We start from the raw sequence: 18,859 nt of genomic DNA, 5'->3' as shown, positions 1-18,859 counted from the left end.
TTCCCTCAATGATATCTGATTACACACATGAATAAATCCTTACAGTGTCATCAAACATCTGTTAGCTGTACACATACAAATCATTTAAGGGCATACTGAAAACTCAGTAAATATTTTATATCTTATAAGATTACAACTGTTTTCTGTTGTCAGTGTTTTCTTAACTTTCATACACCAGTTACAAACATTAACAGACACTTTGAAATAAATACACTCCTGATATCTGTTTATAATTACATTATCCTGTTATAGACAAGTTATTCATTGATTATAAACTCTTATCAATGCTGAAAAGGCACCATTGTGGCTCTATTGTGGCTCTGTGCTTGTGACAAAAATCTTCATGAAGTTCTTGTGAAAACCTCCCCTGAACTTCTTAGAAGGGTCACAGTGTTGTAATGTCGCTGTTTGGCCACATGGAGGCGTCTGGTGATCCAGGTGAAATACAGCAGATGATACTTTCTTTAAAAAATAATAATGAAAATAATCAATAAATTTGCTCAAGAGTAAATTGTTTTAATTGTGGAGAATGTAATTACTGGTAGTTTCATCTCATCCTTGTGCAGTTTAAGCAGAAAATCCAGTGTTTCTTCTCTTGTGTGCACATTCTCCATGTCTCCACTAGAGGTCAGTGCAGACCAGGCTTATATTTTTATGCCTCTTGGTTTCATAATTGTTGAACTTACATAAAGTTATTAAGCAGACATTTCCTCTTACAGAATGTTGGAGGGATTTTATCGTCCAGTGTGACGTCATGATGTCATAAACTAAAGACTATTACATCATTATTCAATGCATGTGCATTCATTTTTGACTGTTTATGATAACACATCAGTGCATACACTTCCTCCAGTTGGTGTTGTGGTTTTCACAGGTACATCCTGTTGCAGTATGCATGAAAAACAGTTTGTGTTTGCAGTTTGCGGCATGATTCATTCAAGATGTGAACTTTCTTTCTGTTTTGCCTTAGATTATGTCCTGTGTGAAACGGATTTGAATATCTATCATTGTGCATCCAACAGACAGGAAAGATGCACACAAGAAACAGGATGAGAGATGGAGCCCTGCAGGAGGAGGATGACGAGCGCTCCTGCAGAGGCAGCGCTGATCTGGGCTGCCAGCTGGAAGCTGCTGGCTGGTGCTTGTATTCTCCACAGGGGCGAATCAATCCGGGGCTGTGCTCATGTCTCCACCGGGAGAAAGACGAGCTTAGCACAGACATCAACAGACAGCTCTGCTCTTTCTGAAGAGACACCAAGGACAGTGGAGTTGAGGAACCGCCTTGGACATGTTTATTAAATGGAACTCAAAGGCAGAAACTAGTGTTTTATACAATGCTGAGCTCAAATCATCAGTAATATTCTGCAGCCGGAGTGTTCATCTAAGCTGCACAGATGACTGTTTGCCAGCATGGCTCACATCCCCAGATCACACACTAATGTATCTCCAAAACACACACACACACGCACGCACGCACACACAGTCGGGTTTCCATCAGTTTTGGGGACATTATATAGACTAACATTCATTTATTGGAGACATTCCCAAAACCACTGCCTGCCTAACCCTTAACCTTAAGCCAAGTCTTCACTCTGAAATGTGATCATTTACTTTAAGGGGACTTGTCCCCACAATGTGACTGTGTAAGCAGGTCTGTGTCCCCACAGGGTGAGTAACACACGTCCACACACACGCACTAATGCAATTGACAGTAAGCATGACTCAGATTTTCACAGCAGCGTTTGATGGACTGCTTTACCTCCTCCACCGACATCTCTGGTGTTCTCCCTCGCTGAACTGCTTCATCCTGTAGCATCGACACTAAACATAATGCCGGTAAAGTAACTGCAGCGTGGAGACAACACGAAGTAGAATCCATCGTTTCAGAGGGCTTCAGAAATAAACTTTCTCTACTCTTTCTGAGAGTTACAGGCAAAATAATCATAAGGGATAAGAAGGATTACCTGCACAAGAGACAACGCTTTGTCCTTTCCCTGTGTGCCACTGTGAGGTTTGTGGGTCAAAGCCCAGTTTGCAGCCTGCTTTAAAGCTACTTTGCCTTAAAAATCCACTCACACAGACATGCACACACACTCAAACATTATCTCAATCCTCAGTCAATCAAGTCTATTTGCACATTAAATCGTACAATCACTGTGAAATGCAACTGAAATGATTGCAAATGCAAACTAGGAAACAGAAGTGTGAGCTGAGTACATTCAGTTTTTCGATTAGATTATTGTGCAGCTGAAGTGAAAGCAAAGCCTCTGCCCTTCAGCTAAGAGCAGCGACGCTCTGAGTCATAATCAAAGGTGTGGAATAATGACACCAACAGGAGTTTGAAGAGTCCTCCAGGTAACCGATGAGGTGGTATATGACGCATGCCTGTTACTTGATAACTTATTATACATCAGCGTTTTGCAACCAGCGAGGCAAATGATCTGCTTTGCATGTTTTATGTGGGAGTCATTAGAAAGGGGCCTGTTCCAACAGGCTGTTAGCAGCAGAATGAACAAAGAGCAACCAACTGACGCTCGAGGTTTATCACATCATTGGGTGATGCTCGGGTTTGGGATGATCAAATTATTTGATAGCATCTCATTGGATTGCTTGTTTGTGGTCAGATTTCTGCTGTTCCTGAAATAAATGGTCAGTTTGAGAGTGTTTCAATTCATATTTATTTTGATGAGTGGGAGAGATTATTCACCGGCTGCAGTCTTCTGTATGAATGTACGTTGGAGAATTGAGTTTGTATTCATCATAATTTCACCCATCACCAGTGTCCTGAATTCTTAAAGCCTTTGCATATTTCTTTATACAAATAGCCTGTTTTTAAAAATAATTGTCAAAATACATAGTTTATTCCAATGAAATAGCACGCGTATATTTGGGATTGATGTACGCCGAATTTGACATATCGATAATTTATGATAGTTCAGAGGAAAAATAATACTTTCCGCTTTTCAACGACCAACGCTAAAGCGAGTCACGTTAACTTCACAGATTATTGAATGAACTTTGGCGTGACGCCCCGACCGCATCCGCCAGAACGGCGTGTACAGGCGGGACTGGGGGAGGGCCCACGGGCGGGGTGACGCGCCCTGCCCACTCAGTATCTCGCATTTGTGTGGCAGTCTGTCTAGCTGCAGCAGTCTGCAGACAGACAGACAGGCAGTCGGCGGGGCCGAGCAGGGCTTTTTTGACGGTGGAAGTATCCCAGCAGCCAGAGCAGGGGCGGCCGGTGGGAGGAGGCAGAGAGTCCGCAGCTGCCGCACCGCACAGCCTCTTTGAAACCCGCAAGAGGAAGGAACCGCCCGCACTAACCCATGTCAACGGTAGGAAGCATTTTATTCATTGATTTTTTTCAAAACGGTGAAGGGTTTCATTATCGATATTTAAATATGGATTTGGGGAGGCAAAGATCAGTCTTGGCACGCCGCTGCCGGAGCATCTTTCATTGGTTTTGTCGGTTGTGTGGTCGGAGCAGCGGGAGAGAGCATCTACACACCGGGGCTGAAAATGTCCCCGAGCGAACCCACCTGGTAAAAAATCATAATGTGTTGGCTTTTATGTCGTTCGTTTGTGTCAGTCTAAACGTGGGAGCTGCGGAGGGAGAGAGCACGCAGTTAGCACGAAGTTGTGGCCGCCTACGAGCGCAGGGCGGCGGGCAGCTGGACGAGCTCGAGCCGCAGTCAGCGTGGAGCAGTTGCGGGAAGCTAGCAGCCGTTAGCGCCAGCGAGACAGGAAGTCGTAACAGCGGCCTTCAGAGGAAAAACATAAACAACGTTACACATAATAATTCAGTACATCTACTATTTAACCACCTACCAGATGCATTTAACTGAAGCAATACTGGCGTAACACCGAACATTTTAATCAGGATCTCTACACAAAATAATCTTACCTGAGCTCTCCAAAAAGCAGAGAAGTATACGAATTAGTTATTTTAAACTATTTTGAAAGCAATGCAGGATTATGAAGTTGTTGCTTTTTTTGGTAGCCTGTGGGCGTTTGCAAGCAAGGACAAAAGAGGTTATCAATACTATCAGATACTAGGATACTAGGCTAGCACATATTGGCCAAATAAAGTTTCAAATAAAAAAAGGAAGGATTTGCTGGTTTTCTTTACGTTTGTGTTTTATTTTGAAAATATGCACCGGGAAGGATATCTTAACGTCTCTGCCTTGACGCTGTCGAATGGAGAACGTTGAATTATGAAAGCGTTCGTGCCGTTATGTTGCTCTGTGTCCATCGCAGTGACAAATACCAGCGTTTGTTTTGAAAAACCGGCCTTTATTTCAAAGCGGAAGGGCAGAAGTGACCGCCCTGTGGTTGTTCCTCTCTCTCTCTTTCTGTGTGTGTGTGTGTGTGTGTGTGTGTGTGTGTGTGTGTGTGTGTGTGTGTGTGTGTGTGTGTGTGTGTGCGTGTGTGTGTGTGTGCGTGTGTGTGGGCGCGCTTTGCCATGTGGAGGCGAACCCTGTGAATCACCTCCTGGCTGAGGAGGTCTTCTCAGAGGTGTGACAGGGGGCTCAGCGGACTCTCCTGGTCGTGAATGTGCAGCAGCTTGACTTCAGGTCTGATTTCTTTCTGTTCGGGTGGATCCGCTTCAGCCTCCCTCATCAGACCCCACACCCCAGTTTTAATGGAAAATTTCCCCACAGACCCCAGGCCTGAGAGGATGTGCGGTGGTGCACATGAGTTTCATTTTGGACTTGTTGGAAGCGCTGGGATCAGTCCTGTGCTCATTCTGAAGCAGTGAAAGTGAACTCCCATGACAGACATGAGCTCACCAACAGATGTTCCAGGCCGCTCTGCGGTTCCCTCCATGCCTCTCCTCTGCCTCTGTATTATCATGATAACTGCTGCGTTGCTATCTCTAAACGCCACACATTACATACGTGCACTTTTGTCTCTGCTCCCCCTGCACTAAAGGCCACCACGTCCCCCTTTGGAGACTCTGTTTTGTTTCATTCTGAAAAAATGAAAACTAAAAACTTTGTGTTTCTGCGTTTTTGCTGCCTGCTTAGCACAGACCTTCAGCTCAGAGCCTGCAGTCATTATCGACGGCAGCGTGAGGTCATTTGTTGGTCAGCTTTATATTTGTTTGGAGCTTCCTGTGTCTCCATTATGTTTTATCGGCTCCACGAATCACCTCAGACAAGCCGTCGAGCAGAGGCAGTGAAGTCGCTTTAGTTGTTTTTTCTGCACTTTAAAGTAGTTTTCCTATTGATTAAACGGCAGATTTTCTTAAATTCATCCTTAGTTCTGTCAGATAGTGAAAGAAAATGTCAAGAAATGCTTGTTAAAATGTCTTCTTGTGCCCTACCAACAGCCCAAAACAACAAAATATTTAATTTACTATCAAATTCTGACATTTGAGAAGCTGGAACAAGCAAATCTGTCATTTCTGCATTCAAAACAAATTTAATAATCCAAATCAGTTAATCAATTGTGCGTATCAGCATCAAAACAATTGATTTATGGTCTGTCACTGTGTGTGTTTCCATTTTATTGATGCAAACTTCACACACAATAATTCAATACGGTCTGTACGCAGGTCAATATTAGAGGCCTTATGTTGTGTAGTAATGTTCATATGTTCATGTGTTATGGAGGCACGACGCCCCGGCAGAGCGCTACCATCGCTGGTGGGTGTAGAAATGAAGCGTACCTCATTCACACAGAGTGCCACTTTTCCTTTTTATTTAGACAAACCCAAACAGAATATCACTACATCACATGGCACACACTGTGAGCAGATGCCCCCCCTCAAAAGGTGTTTTGGTGTGTGATTGTAAATTTAGCTCATCTCCGTCGGAGCTCGACGGGGCAAAATGAGAAAAGTGTCTCGAGCTGATTTCTAAATCGGGACCACGAATCGAGCTCTAATTATCATCACGAGACGACCTATATTTTCCTCTCAGGGAAGCGTTAGGTAAGTGTGCACGCGTGTTGGTGAATCTGTGCTCATTTATGTATTTATAGCTGCACAGATGCCGCCAGAAAGCGTTTTATTTTCGACCTGGCTTCTTTTCACGGCGTCTAAAATCCCACACGTGGCTGCTTTTTTAGTAGATGGTGTTTCTGTTTTTTCCTTTTAACCAGAGTTGAAAGTAGTTGGATTTCACAACAAAGAAGAATGCTGCAGGGCAGAGACAGAAAGTCCCTCCTTTGTCTTCCAGGTGCAGAACCTGCCTTGTTTTCATGCATGCAGCCTCTCTAACCTCCAGCCACAGCCGTCCCTGCAAACCCCATCAGCTCTCTGCCTTCATTGTCCCTTTTCTCTAACCTCCGCTTCTCACATGTGCTTCTTTTCTCTCCTGTTGCCGGCCTCCATGAATCTTTAAATGCTAAGTAGATGTGTTGCTTCTCCTTCCAGTCCTCCTCTGTGCATTTCCATACAACAGAGAGCAGTATGGAAACAATAAGCGAGTGCAGAGGCATGATGGGAGAAGCGGCGTGGGAGCCACAGTTTGCAGCGGTGTGAGAGGGCTGTGATGTGGTCTGGGGTGAGGGGATTGCAGCGTGCTTCCCCTTCGGCAGATAAACAGCCACTGCAGGGATGTAAATCTCTTTATATTGTTGGTGTCGTTCGCCAGTGCGAGTGTGTGTGGAGGCGGCGAGAAAGCGTGTTTTACTGTCTGCATTAAAGGGAGGAAGCTCCCAGAAGATGTCAGTTCATTTAACCGTCTCCTTAAGGCCGCAGCGTGATTGGTGGCTTTAGTGGCACAGCGGTGCCTGAAGCTAAAGGCTAACGTCATTGTGCTAACATGCTAATAATAACCATGTTATTACCTTCTTGTTTTAGCATGTTAGCGTGCTAACATTTGCTGTTCAGCACTAAACAAAGTGCAGCTGAGGCTGCTGGGAATATTGATTAATCTGGCAATTATCTTCATGATTTTTTGCAAAAATATTTTTAAAAAGTTGAAAAAAGTTGGTCACCATTTCGTAAAGCCTCAAGTGACAACTGACATAAAACACAGATAAGCTGGAAATGTTCACACTCTACACTCACACTCACACACTCTAGTTTGTGCCAAAGTTCAGTGCAAACTATTTTCTGGTTATAAAGTCAGATAATCATCAAAGTCATTGGGGTTCGTCCTCTGGGAACGATGAATGTCTGTACGACGTTTGTGTGACTCTGATCAGTCTAAAGGAAGAGTTCTTGTCAGGGCGTCTGACTTGGGTTTTTTATGTTTGTTCAAGTGGTTCAACTTCATTTTTCACATTGCTTCCTTTTCCATTTTCTGCCAACAGCAACATGGCAAACAAACTTGACAAACAACACTCAACGCTTGGTCTTTACCGTAATGTGGAAGCCACAAATTCTTCTTCTCAACCGCTTGCACTGTCTTCAAGACGGTTCTGTTTGTTTGGGTTGTCCTGCCAGTCAAACCAGAATCAGAGCTGGCATAGAGCTTGATGGCTCCTCAGGATAAATGATGCAGTTCAAGAGAAAAACACTGAGAAGCTCCTCAACAGAAAGAGTAAATTCAGTTATTTAATTAAAAAAGTTGTGTCTCTGCAGCTGTGGTTGGCTGCTTCTCATCAGAGGATCCACACTGGACTGAATCAGCATTAAGGTGAAGAGGTGAAAAGGTGTAAGAAGGGGTATGAAGAGTTGGAAGGATGCAGTGAAAGCTGTGAGCTGAACTGCATTACCTGACCAATGGCTGGGAGCTGAACTGCATAGCTTGAATAATGGCTTCCAGCATTCACACTAATTACAAGGTGCTGCCAAAGATGAGACATCTCGTGATGATTTAGCTTTAGGGCGAAGGTCCTGCACAGCAGCTTGTGTTGACACAGCTTTTAACTTTTAGGAACTTGCAGCTTGCAACATCATGTAGCTTCATTTTAAGCCCAGAGACCAACCAGTTCTGTGCTGCTGAAGCAACACCCTCCCTGCCTGGTCGTACGTCTCTAAACTAGATTCCAGCACATCATTAGTTAATTATGTTGAAGCTGCCTTACTTTATATTGTTCTCAAATTGTGCGGTTCCTGAGAAAACATGTTAAAATAAAGTGAATCTTGGGGCCCGTGGTGGTGGTTGGTTGTCCGGCCTTGTTACTGTACACCCAGCCTTATTTTTAGAGCTTCTGTATGAAACTGATTGGAAACCAATGGCTGCCAGGAAATACACCAGTTTAGCTCTGATGTGAAGTCTACTGTATGTAATTCGGGCGCAGCGTTCCAAACCTCTGGCATGGTCCTTTGAATTGCGAAGGCTCGAGCAGATGTTGTAAATTAGCGCCGGTCACCTTGCACCCTCTCCATCTGCGCTTCCTGTGGGCCTCCTGGCCGTTAATATCCAGTGGGGGATATTCTGGTGGCTTGTCTGACATTGAACCCCACGTGGACATGGGTGCTCTTTTAATAGCATGTCACAGGAGGCTAATGGAGAGGATTCAGAGGCGCTTTCTGCCAGTGAGTCACCCAGCGTTGATTAATGGAGCCATTGGACACCACTCTAAGATTTCTGATAAAGTGTACAGATTGGAGTCACCTAAATCAAACTGAATTCATAATAACTGTATGAAACTTCACAAGAATGATGGTAAAGTGCTTCAATGAAGAACTGGGAGGAAAAGCGTAGATCAGAGTGACACATGGAATAAAATAGTGTAAAAATGTGTTTCTAGAACTGTTTCAAATGTTCAGCTACAATAAATTTACACGTCAAACTCAGCTCCTATTGACACTAACTACTAGAACAACCAGCACCTGTTCATTTGTCCTCAGTGATGCTGGATGAGGCTCTGCGTCTCCGGTTCTCTCATACGGCGGCCTGTTTGACCTCGTGTGCTGACAGCTTTGATGGAAGGAGCGAATATTCTTGAGTGAAGTGAACGTTTCAGCCTGCAGTGAGTCGGTGTTTGTTGCAACATCACCTTCTCAGTTACACTGAACTGTTGTTGAGGGCGTTGCTGCTCCTCCGGGAACATGATGGTGCAGGTGGTGCAGGGTTTCCACGATTAGACATTTCATTCCCATGGTGAAGACTCTATGCAACTCAGCATGCAGGTAAACTCATAAGGTGTGGCCTCGGGACTGTGATCTGTGTTCACACAAGGCTGAACAAACTTCTGTTAGGGTTCACTGTTGAGGAGGAAATTGAGTAATCGACCACCCAAGAGTGAGTCAGACATGTTTGTTCTCCAAAACAACTAGTTCAGGAGCGACATAAATCATATCCCCCTGGGCATAACTTAAGTAGGTTGGATATTATGTCACTGTGTTTTGTGTGTGGTGGAGGGGGGGGGGGCATAGACCTGCAGCATAATAGAAACTGTATCCCAGTGTCACAGCTTTCTCTTATTGAATAGCTGACCTGATAACATGATGAAGCACCTTCCTGAAGAAAGAGCGCTTCAGAGTCCATAAAAGGACGCAGCTGGTTCACGCTTTCGGTTTGACTTGGAATTCATCAGCAGAGAGAAATGTTCAGTCGAAGCTTTCAGAGAGCAGTTCGAGGAAGGTATGTGCCCGCTGATGGCTGATTCCTGTCAGGAACCTGTGTGCGTGACCTCAGGCGTTGAAATGTCAGAATGTTTTATCTTACAAAAAATTAAGACCTGCGATTATCTGGCACACCTTGAGTGTAATGGCTGTGATGGAGTAACATGTACCTGCTTCTGATGGGCTGTTTAAAAGTGAAAGACCGAAAAGGAAAGAAAGAAAATCTTTTTAGAGAAACTCTAATATTTCTATGTACAGGATGACATCAAGGTTGAAGAGCTTTTCTTTCTCCACACTGGCAGTCTGAGGATGGAGGGTGTTGTAAAGATGAGTGCTTGAAGTATTCTGGTGGTAAAAGTTCCTTACTGCAGAAAACACACAGAACACTCTGTTTTTATGTAAATGATCTATTTGTCATCTGCTTCCTTCATGCTTGCAAGGCCACTGGGGACTCTGGTATGTGCAGTGACATATGGGGTCAAGGAGAATCAGAGCGGGTGATTAAACTGTATTACATCTTATTTTTAATGTGTTATTTTTTCTAGAATTAATTGAAACTGATGCTATTTTACCAACCCTAATTATGATTTATCCTCTTAAGTGCTGACCGTGTTGTGATCAGACTTGCAGGTAAAGCTACTTATGTGATCTGTTGTGGATGCACTGTAAATATGAATCGACGGTGCCTGAGGCTCTCGTTGCGTTTGGTTGCCGTAGGAGGAACCAGTTGTCCTCCCTCTCTTCATGTACTGTCCGTCCCAAGTCACCACTCAAGGTTTTGGTTTTTTTGGAAGGATTAAAAGCAATAAGCCTCTGTGGCTAATTTGGAGTGATGTTCGTCTGGGACCCCATTAGTGATGTCTGTGGCGGGGGGGCCCAACCTTGCTGTCTGGGACTTTTTGGATGAACGCCCAGCCTCCTATGCATGGACAGTATGGCCAGCAGCCAAGGCTACATGCATAGCTCCCCGTTTATGCTTTACACTCTTTTCCTTCCCTGAGACCTGAGCATAAATGTCTAACGGGGTATTTCCTCTCACTCGCCGGCTGATTAGTCCAGCAGAAAGGAGAGAGCAGGAGCTTATTGTGATTGCATCCTCCACACAGGCATCACAGCATTGGCCCGGGGCAGAGGAGATAAAGGCAGCGACTCCCAGGGGCCGTTCAAGTAAGAATGCAGGTGGATCAAAGACAGTGAATTGGCTGGTTTATCTGCTATTTAAATAAGCCAAGTTGTCACTGACTTTATGTACTCACTGCACATCACAGTGATTACATTTTGATTGTTGGTAAGTGATTGTTTAAATCTGCATTGGCTGCACAAGTAAGTTCTAGATATAAGTAGTCATGGCCAAAGATCCTTCCACGCCCTGCAGAGGAGCATCATTAATAACCATTCAGTCGTCCATTATTGATGACTTAAAGACTCATCAAGTCCTTATTCCTAACACCAAAGTAATCATGGTTGCCCCCTGTTCAAATGAAGCAGAAAAGAGCCGTAAAGAGACACAGACACATCTCAGCTCTGGACCACATCAGTTACTGTGGCAGGAAGGCGCAGCTCTAAGTGGCCCCTCCGAGGCCGCATCCTCGCTCCAATCCCAGGAAGAGAGCAGCCTTTCTTTTAATCTCTCCGCCGAGCCTTGTACCCAGCAGACAGCCAAAGCTGATTGCATCCTCTTTTCCCTGAAACACACAAACACACACTCCCGCGTCAACAACCGCAGCTCTCCAACAACCAGCTCCTCCTGGCCTACATATGTTTGTCTTCGTCTCACAGAAACTGGCGACAAGCTCTCCGCCGTGTTTGCATGTTTTTAAAGGATGCTCGTCTCCTCCAGAGAGCAGTTCGTCGACGCTTCACGTGCCGTCAAAACTCCGCTGCAGTGAGGAATGCGTGTGATTTTTGTGTCACATTCATCAACGATAAGATTATGATGGTATGGGGTTTAGATCCTGTTGCATTACTGCATCCTAATCTGTCCACTAGCATCATAAATCTGCAATAATCTGTGTTCATGCCTCTTCTGTCCAAAACTGTCAGTTTTGTTGTGTTTTCTACCTCTACTCTAATCTGCATACTGGATGGATGGATGGATGGATGGATGGATGGATGGATGGATGGATGGATGAGAAACTCGAACAGCTCATCAATTGACGCAGAGCTCTCTGTCATTAATTATAAACCTGGCTGGCAGCAGCACGAGTATGTGTGTTAAGTAGTGCGTTACTCTCAGAGTTGTGTCTTCGCTGTAATCTATCTTTGCGCCGGATACCTGATTAAATGACATGTTCCATGCAAGCGAGCTGGTTTTTGTCCAAACACACGGGCGAGTCATTAAGTACTTGACGGTTGTAGCTGCAGTCTGTCATGCGAAGGGCTTCAGCTGTTATGCTGATGCACATCAGAGTGACTGTCACACGAACAATGCTTGGATTAAGTGAAAAGTTCTCAGATATTGAGCAATCATCATATGCCTTCATGTCATGGCAAGTCAATGTAAAATGCATTTGAAATAAGAGGTCTTGATCCAAACAGACCACAGCAACCAGTGACATCTTAACATAAAGTTTGATCAAACAGTATTTATTACTCGCCATTCTATAAGTACAAATTAATACACATGAGAATGGAAATATATACACTAGTGTGTATAAAAAGTTTCTTTTTTAGGGGTTTATAATTCACGAATAATTTCCCATCAGGTTTCCTACAAATGTAATTTGGTGCTAATTACAGGTAAGTGGAAATCAATTGGCATGCTTGTAATTAAATCCAGCTAATCGCTAGTGCAGGCTAGAGTGTTTCATCCGGTCAGTTTACCAGGCAGAAGTGTAAGCTCTGTCAGCAAGCAAGCAAGCATATTTTTAAAAAACATGCAATGAATTAAGACAAAATTCATAGTTACATGGGTTTGACTTGAGCTTTTCTTTCCAGGACATTTCCTATTTTTAAGAAGTGCCAAATTTCAAGGAGACTTCCTGTGAATTTATTATGAAATTACGGACTTTTAAAATAAAGTGTTGCATTTGTATTTTTCAATGCAAATCTGAAAACCTGTCTTGATTTAAGGCTGTGTTGTCCAGCCCAGACAAAAAAGACAAACCCCGAAGGTGAAAACAGAAAAAAATAGATCTGTGATTTCGTTGTTTAATTACAGTTTGCTTGGAATCTTTAGTTTGAAACATGCCCTGAAAGTTAATCAACGGTCACACTGAACTGAGATCATCCGGCAGCACTGTGTGAACATATTACATGGAGCAGTGAGAGCCGCCGGGAGGAATCGCCTGCCGAGCCTCTGCGAAATCCTGCTCCGTGCCTCTTTCCACATTAGGAAAATGAACCTGCAGGATAAGTGACAGGGCAGCTGTGGCCCGTGACCCCGTCTTTTTCTGTTTCTGTGATAAGGGGTTGAAAACGCCGCACCAGTTGAGGCCTGCTCCCATCATCGCTGCACGTCTACATATGCGAGCGTGAGAGCGAGGGCCTTTTGTCAGCCGCTGTGCTAATGGCTGCCTCGAGTGGATCATAAAAGACGAGCACGCTCTCTGCAGCTGCGGGTTGTTTGGGTATTTTTTGTCATTTGTAAGAATTGCAAACCCACGGTGCCAAGTGCATGCTGGGTGAAAATGAAACGCATCCGAGGCTGTGTCCTAAAACACTCGCTCATTCACTGTTCCACACTCGATTAATGCTCCGTAGTTTACTCAGTAGTCAAACGTAAACTGAGATTGTGAGACACTTGAAGGATGAATCATCCTTTTGCAGCACTGACAGGCGTGGTGCTGCACAGTGGAAATTTACACAGCTGCTTCAGGCAAAGCATTGCATTGTGGGGATTTTAACCAAAACTAGCAGACATGCTACAAATACTGACAAATACTGTGGGCTCATGATACTAGCAGTATTTGGGAGTCTAATTTTCTTTTACATGAACTTTGTGCATCCAAACAATTCTTCGTGTTACCACTTCTGGTTTAACTAACTCAGTATTTCATTTTATCGAACTGCTGATGTTGTGGAAAGTTGAAATGGCCTGACACCGAGCTTCTAGGGATCGTAAAGTGTATGTAGAGGTATGCTCATCGTCTTTTTCATTATTGATTAACCTGCTGTTTTTCAATCTTTATGGTCTTGAAAATGGTGGAAAATGCCCATCACATTTTCACAGAATCCAAGGAGTTATCTTCAATGGACTTTATGTGTTATTTTATGTGTTTTTAACTGATTAAAGTACATATAATTTCTCACACTCATGCCACAGCTGCAGGTTTCTTTAATGCTGAATCCTTGACAGCATTGCAGTTAAGTGTTGTTTTTTCAAAGATGGCAGGACAGTCGGTTCCCAAGGCTCAGAATCTCATACGTAATAGAGAAAATTACAGGCTGCTGCATGATCTCTATTTACTACCAATAAGCGACGACCGGTGTGGGTCTGTTACTTGAAAGAGGCGCGTGGGATTCGTGGCATGATGACCACAGTGCAGGTTCGTGACCTCCCGACCCGGCTGCAGCGCTCCAGAGTACGATTGCCAGTCTGGGTCTGAGCCAGGCGTCAACTGACACCACAGCACCCAGAGGCTCTGTCACTCAGAGACGGCTGGTGTAATTACAGAATCGCTCCGCCATCAGACATAATGCAGACAATTCACTGGTGCATGTCTGCGTGAACACAAAGAAACACAAGCTCTCACATGCACACCGAATCTCTCGTGGCCAGATATCTGATAGTACCCAACGACCTTCGCGTGTAGATTTGAAAACTGGTTCGTGGTTAAAAAAAAAAAAGATTAAATTAAAGAGATGCTGCTTAAATCCTTGAAGCCCATGGCTAATATAATTAGTTCTAATTAGATTAGCCTTTAGAAAAAAAATGAAGTGAAAGAGAAGACCTGCTGGTTTTTGTGTGGTAATGCAATCTTGGATGAGGGCCCGTAAAAGTGCAATCACTGGGAAGCAGGAGAGTTGAGCTGGAGGATGCTGGAGAAGATGTTGAATAGTGATGCATCATCAGGGAGTTTCTGCTTTGGCAAAAGAATTCAGACGTTTATTAAACCCTTTATTTTGAAGAGTGCTCAGCCGTCTTGATTGTCTTAGCTTAGCAACCAAAGCTAGGCCTGTCAAGCTTTGGATTTCTCTGCGTGTTGAAGCATTGGACTAGTTATTAAAGTTTGCAGGGCGGTGTCCTTGTTTTGCCTTTGAAAATCTAAAAACGTGAGAAAATGTGTCAGAAATTAACGAAGCATTGTGTTTTTATCTGCGCTAACAGAACCTGCAGCTGCTAGCATTTCGAGCTAACTAGCTCACCACGTAGAGTAGTAAGCGACAGTCTTTAACACGATGTCAGGTATGTAGCCATCAAGTGGATGTTCAGGACCCCCTCTTTAATATTCTTGCTGTTAAAGTCAGCTAGAAACATTAAAAAGTGAGTCAACCAGCTCATGAAGCTAACGTTAGCTTAATTAGCTACCTACTTGCTGACAGGTGATAAAATCAGACAAAATTAACAGGTGTTGGCTATAAATGAGAATTTGCTTTTGTCTAACTTCATCTGAAGTCAAGGATCCGTTGTGTACTGAGGATTTTGATGTTAAATCTGCCACCATTATCGGTGTAAACTGTAGTTTCATGCTGAAACTAAAAGCCTGACAGGCTAGCTGTTAGCAACAGCAGGTAGGGGGGTGCAGGGCTCTGCGAACGGTCAGTTTGACAAGTTTTATCACTTTTTCTGATCACTTTTTTTTCCAGGAGATAATAAATTTTATTAATCTAATCTCATGATCCGGTCATTACCCCAGCCTCATCCTCTCCCTCGGGGTAAAGAGACACTCAGACTCGATCATTTCCTCTCTACTTGAGATCGTCACAGAGACAAGAAGCAGATAACGCCTTAAACAGCGTGTTGACCGTGACACAGTCTGAACTAGAAACAGTGTTATTTCTGTAAGGAGCTATGGATGATCATCATGCCCTCTTTGTTAATTACCCGTCTGTAGTTCGATGCAGGACTTGTTGGTCTCTGTGTTGTGGTGTGTCTACACAGGAGGTGTTACGGCTGCGTCTGACGCCGACCTGATGTGCTCCTATTTTAATCCATCTGACCGTCTACAAAGGCAGTGTAACTGCTTTGTGGAGAGTATTATGCCTCAAGACTATTTCCTTCCATTTCATGCACCTAAACACAGTGATTGCGTGTTGGGCTCTGAGCGCTGCCAAAAGAGGGTTTGACCTACTATTCAGCAGTGTGCCTGAACGCATCCTGTGCAGACGCAGACGTAGTACTGAAGCTGCTGCTCCTGTGTACACACCGTGGTACTCTGAGAGTCTTGGATCCTGGATGAAATGTGACCTGTTTGACCCCTGAGACCCTCCTGTCTCCTGGCTTGAATATTACTAGCTGGACCTTGTCTTTAAGAAGTGTCCATGCTGGCACGGGGATGTAAAAACGACTGCCCGCAGTGGTCGCACACTTAACTCAGCTTTTCAGGGGTTTTTTTTTTACAATGTTGGCACTGTGTTATTTAGTGAAAGGGGCTGACTTTCGCTTTGTGTTGCTTGGCGCTGGCATTCAAGTTGACGAATGCTGCTTTAATTATTGGCTCCATTTTGCAGCATTTTGCTCTTTCTGTTTTTCCCACACTCCCTCCCTCCCCTCCCGGCTCTGTCGGCTTTTGTCCATTTATAATGGTCTTTGCCAGTGTGCAGCTGTAGAGCTCGATTTTTGCCTGTGTCTCCAGCAGCACTCAGCTGACCCACTAATAGAGGGGTTGAATGAGGGAAGGCTGGAGGCAGCAGAAGGACTGCAGAGCTGCGGCTTAAAACAACCTGCCTCTGACAAACAGCGTGGACCTCCCGGGGAGAGAGGCCTTGAGGAAAAACACAGAAAAAGCTTCAGTCAGAAGAGAATGAAACATGAAATACAGCCAGAGTGCAGCAGCATTAGCTGCGAACAGCCTTAAATCTCTGCAGCTGAGCTGTATTCTTACGCCTTGAGCATCTCCAAACTTTATTTTTGAATTGACCCTGAGTGACTTTGAACGTGACGCACTGCTTTGTCAAGATGGCATCATAACCTGAGAAGCTGGTCCCTTAAGGTTTTAGTGCTCGTCCTTGCTGCCCAGTACTTTTCCTTTCAAGTCACAATGTGGACTCTAAAAGGATGCTGTCTTATTCATCAGTGACAACACAGCAAGGTTAATGCCGACAGACAGCCTATGAGCTTTATTCTGCTTGTCCATTTACTGTTTGTATGACTGACAGGGTGGGTCAGGACGAAGTTCAAGCAATTAAAACATTTTTTGTATTTAAAAACTAGCCTTGCTTCCCAAATGTCTTTGCCTTAAAACGAAGTAACCTCCTGTGGCTGCCTCTGACCACAGGATGTGTTTGTGTACAATATGAAGGTAATATGACAAACTCTCTGTCTCCTAAGGATGAGTGGACAGTGCAGCAGTCCTCATAAGGCTGGACTGTCTCCATCTCTCAGGGGGATGGAGATCGTATCAGATGTAGGCTGCCCCAGACTCGACAGACGGACTCACTGTCTGCCCTCAGAATATATTACATGTGACCTCTGTGTACACAACAAGGCTTGGCAGGCATAGTGTCATGTTGAGGATCCAACACCCACTTGACTCATCACATATCTATGGATGAAGAATAAATACTGACAGGAAGCATTGCTCAGCACTGGGTGGCGTTCAGTAAATGCTTCTGCGTAAGACATTCAGGTCTCCTGAACCTTCTGCAGCCTCGAGTTGACCAGCTGTCATTAAATGCCTCGTCAGGTCTTGTTCACATATTCTTTGGTCAGATACTTCTTTACATATGTATGGCTTGTTGAGGTAAATGAATCTGCAACAATTTTCATGTTCAATTAAGCATTTAAGTCGTTTTTCAAAGCAAAAATGCTAAAAAAAAAACAAAAAAAAACTGGTCTGATCACTGATCTCTTCTCTCTAAAGTGCATTATTGCTGCTTTTTAAGTCTTCCAGGACAGTAAACTGAATATTTTTTCTTTTGGACTTCTGTGTGTGGCTTTTGTGGCATTTATTCGCGATATGCAAAATTGTGAAGATAATCTATCATGACATTAATTGTCAATCAGATCCTTTGTCGACATGTTGGTTTTTCTGTACGAAGAGACAGAAACTGTCCTCCCTGACAGACGAAGTTGAGCTCCTCTTTCTATGTTAGCCTGTAGCAGGAGGTGGCTGGACATCATCAGCCTAACTGGCAGGCGGAGGGAGAGGCAGGAGGTGGGGTTGTTTAACCTTAGAAGAATGCAGTAGTCGGTGTGTGTGTGTGTGTTTGATTGCCATAAAACTGGGATGTGTGTGTCCATTCCAACACTTTTCCAGCTGCAGGAACATTTCCATTGTCAGGCGTTAATCCGGAGTGACTTTCAGCCCCCTGCCCTTGTCTTTGTGTCCACAGGGAATCTCCATGAGGCTCAAAGCTGGAATGTCAGGGGCCTGAACGCAGGACCTTGACTGACCTTTTTATGCTGTTGTCTGTGCACACACAGGAGTAAATCTGCAGATATTACCTCATCTGGAAATCACAGATCCAGAATTAAAATAATCTGTCAGAATTAAATGCAAAGCTCAGTGGAATTCATGTCTTTGCCTGAAAACCAGGCCTTAGTTTCTGTGACGCCAGTTTTCCACTAAACAAGTGGAGGAATAAACCAAACACACACACATCTTGTTCTGCGTGTGTGTAAGGGAGGGTAATTCAATATTAGACGCACAGACGGCAGAATGGGAGGAAAGCAAGTAAATACAAGATTGTTTTGTTATCTGGGCCACGTTTGGCTCAGGAGGATTTGGTTTCTGTCTTCTGTCTTTGGGCAGACATGCCGGGAGTGTGCCGCCCAGGAGAGGGGATGAAAGGAGGAGAGGGGGAGAAAAAACTCGTCTTGCGTACAAATCACAGCTCCTCTGAATCACCGAAAAGTGCTGATCGAGCGTCAGTCTTGGCTAAAATTTCTGCTGTTGTTGCCAAACACGAAATTTCACGAGCAGGCGTCCCATCAGCCCTTTTTTTTACAGGCTGACTGGCAAACGTTAGGCGTGCCACGACTGCCACCCAGCTCCTGCGATTGGTCAGAAACCGAACGATGCCAAGCAGAGACAGGAAGCTGTCATGCGGTCTTTAAGAGGCCTGTGAAGTATGGGAGCTTTTAGCCCACATATCCAACACAACACAACGCTCTGATCAGAGGGACAGTCGCACAGAAAGCAGCTGAAGTCACACCGCCGATCAGACTGCTCTCGGTTATTGTCTGAAGGCAGAAAGGGCAAAGTCTCCGCCTGTAAACGTTTGGCAACACACTATATAACCATCACGTAAAACTGCAGTAAAATCCACAATAATCTCATCCGTTCCTTG

General features: G+C 44.3%; 1 protein-coding gene across 1 annotated transcript in view; it reads left to right on the top strand.

Moving 5' to 3' along the window:
- The first annotated feature begins 3,093 nt into the window (after positions 1-3,093).
- Positions 3,094-18,859, top strand: part of LOC139350512 (fatty acyl-CoA reductase 1) — a 48,711-nt gene continuing 32,945 nt past the window's right edge. Inside the window, exon 1 of the mRNA XM_070991967.1 lies at positions 3,094-3,335. Coding sequence (XP_070848068.1) covers positions 3,327-3,335 — 9 coding nt within the window. The 5' untranslated portion in view covers positions 3,094-3,326. The remainder of the gene's footprint in view (positions 3,336-18,859) is intronic.

Source organism: Chaetodon trifascialis, chromosome 22, assembly GCF_039877785.1.
Source record: "Chaetodon trifascialis isolate fChaTrf1 chromosome 22, fChaTrf1.hap1, whole genome shotgun sequence".
NCBI lineage: Eukaryota > Metazoa > Chordata > Actinopteri > Chaetodontiformes > Chaetodontidae > Chaetodon > Chaetodon trifascialis.
The sequence above is the reverse complement of the archived record's forward strand: the minus strand, read 5'-3'. Positions and strand labels throughout refer to the sequence as shown.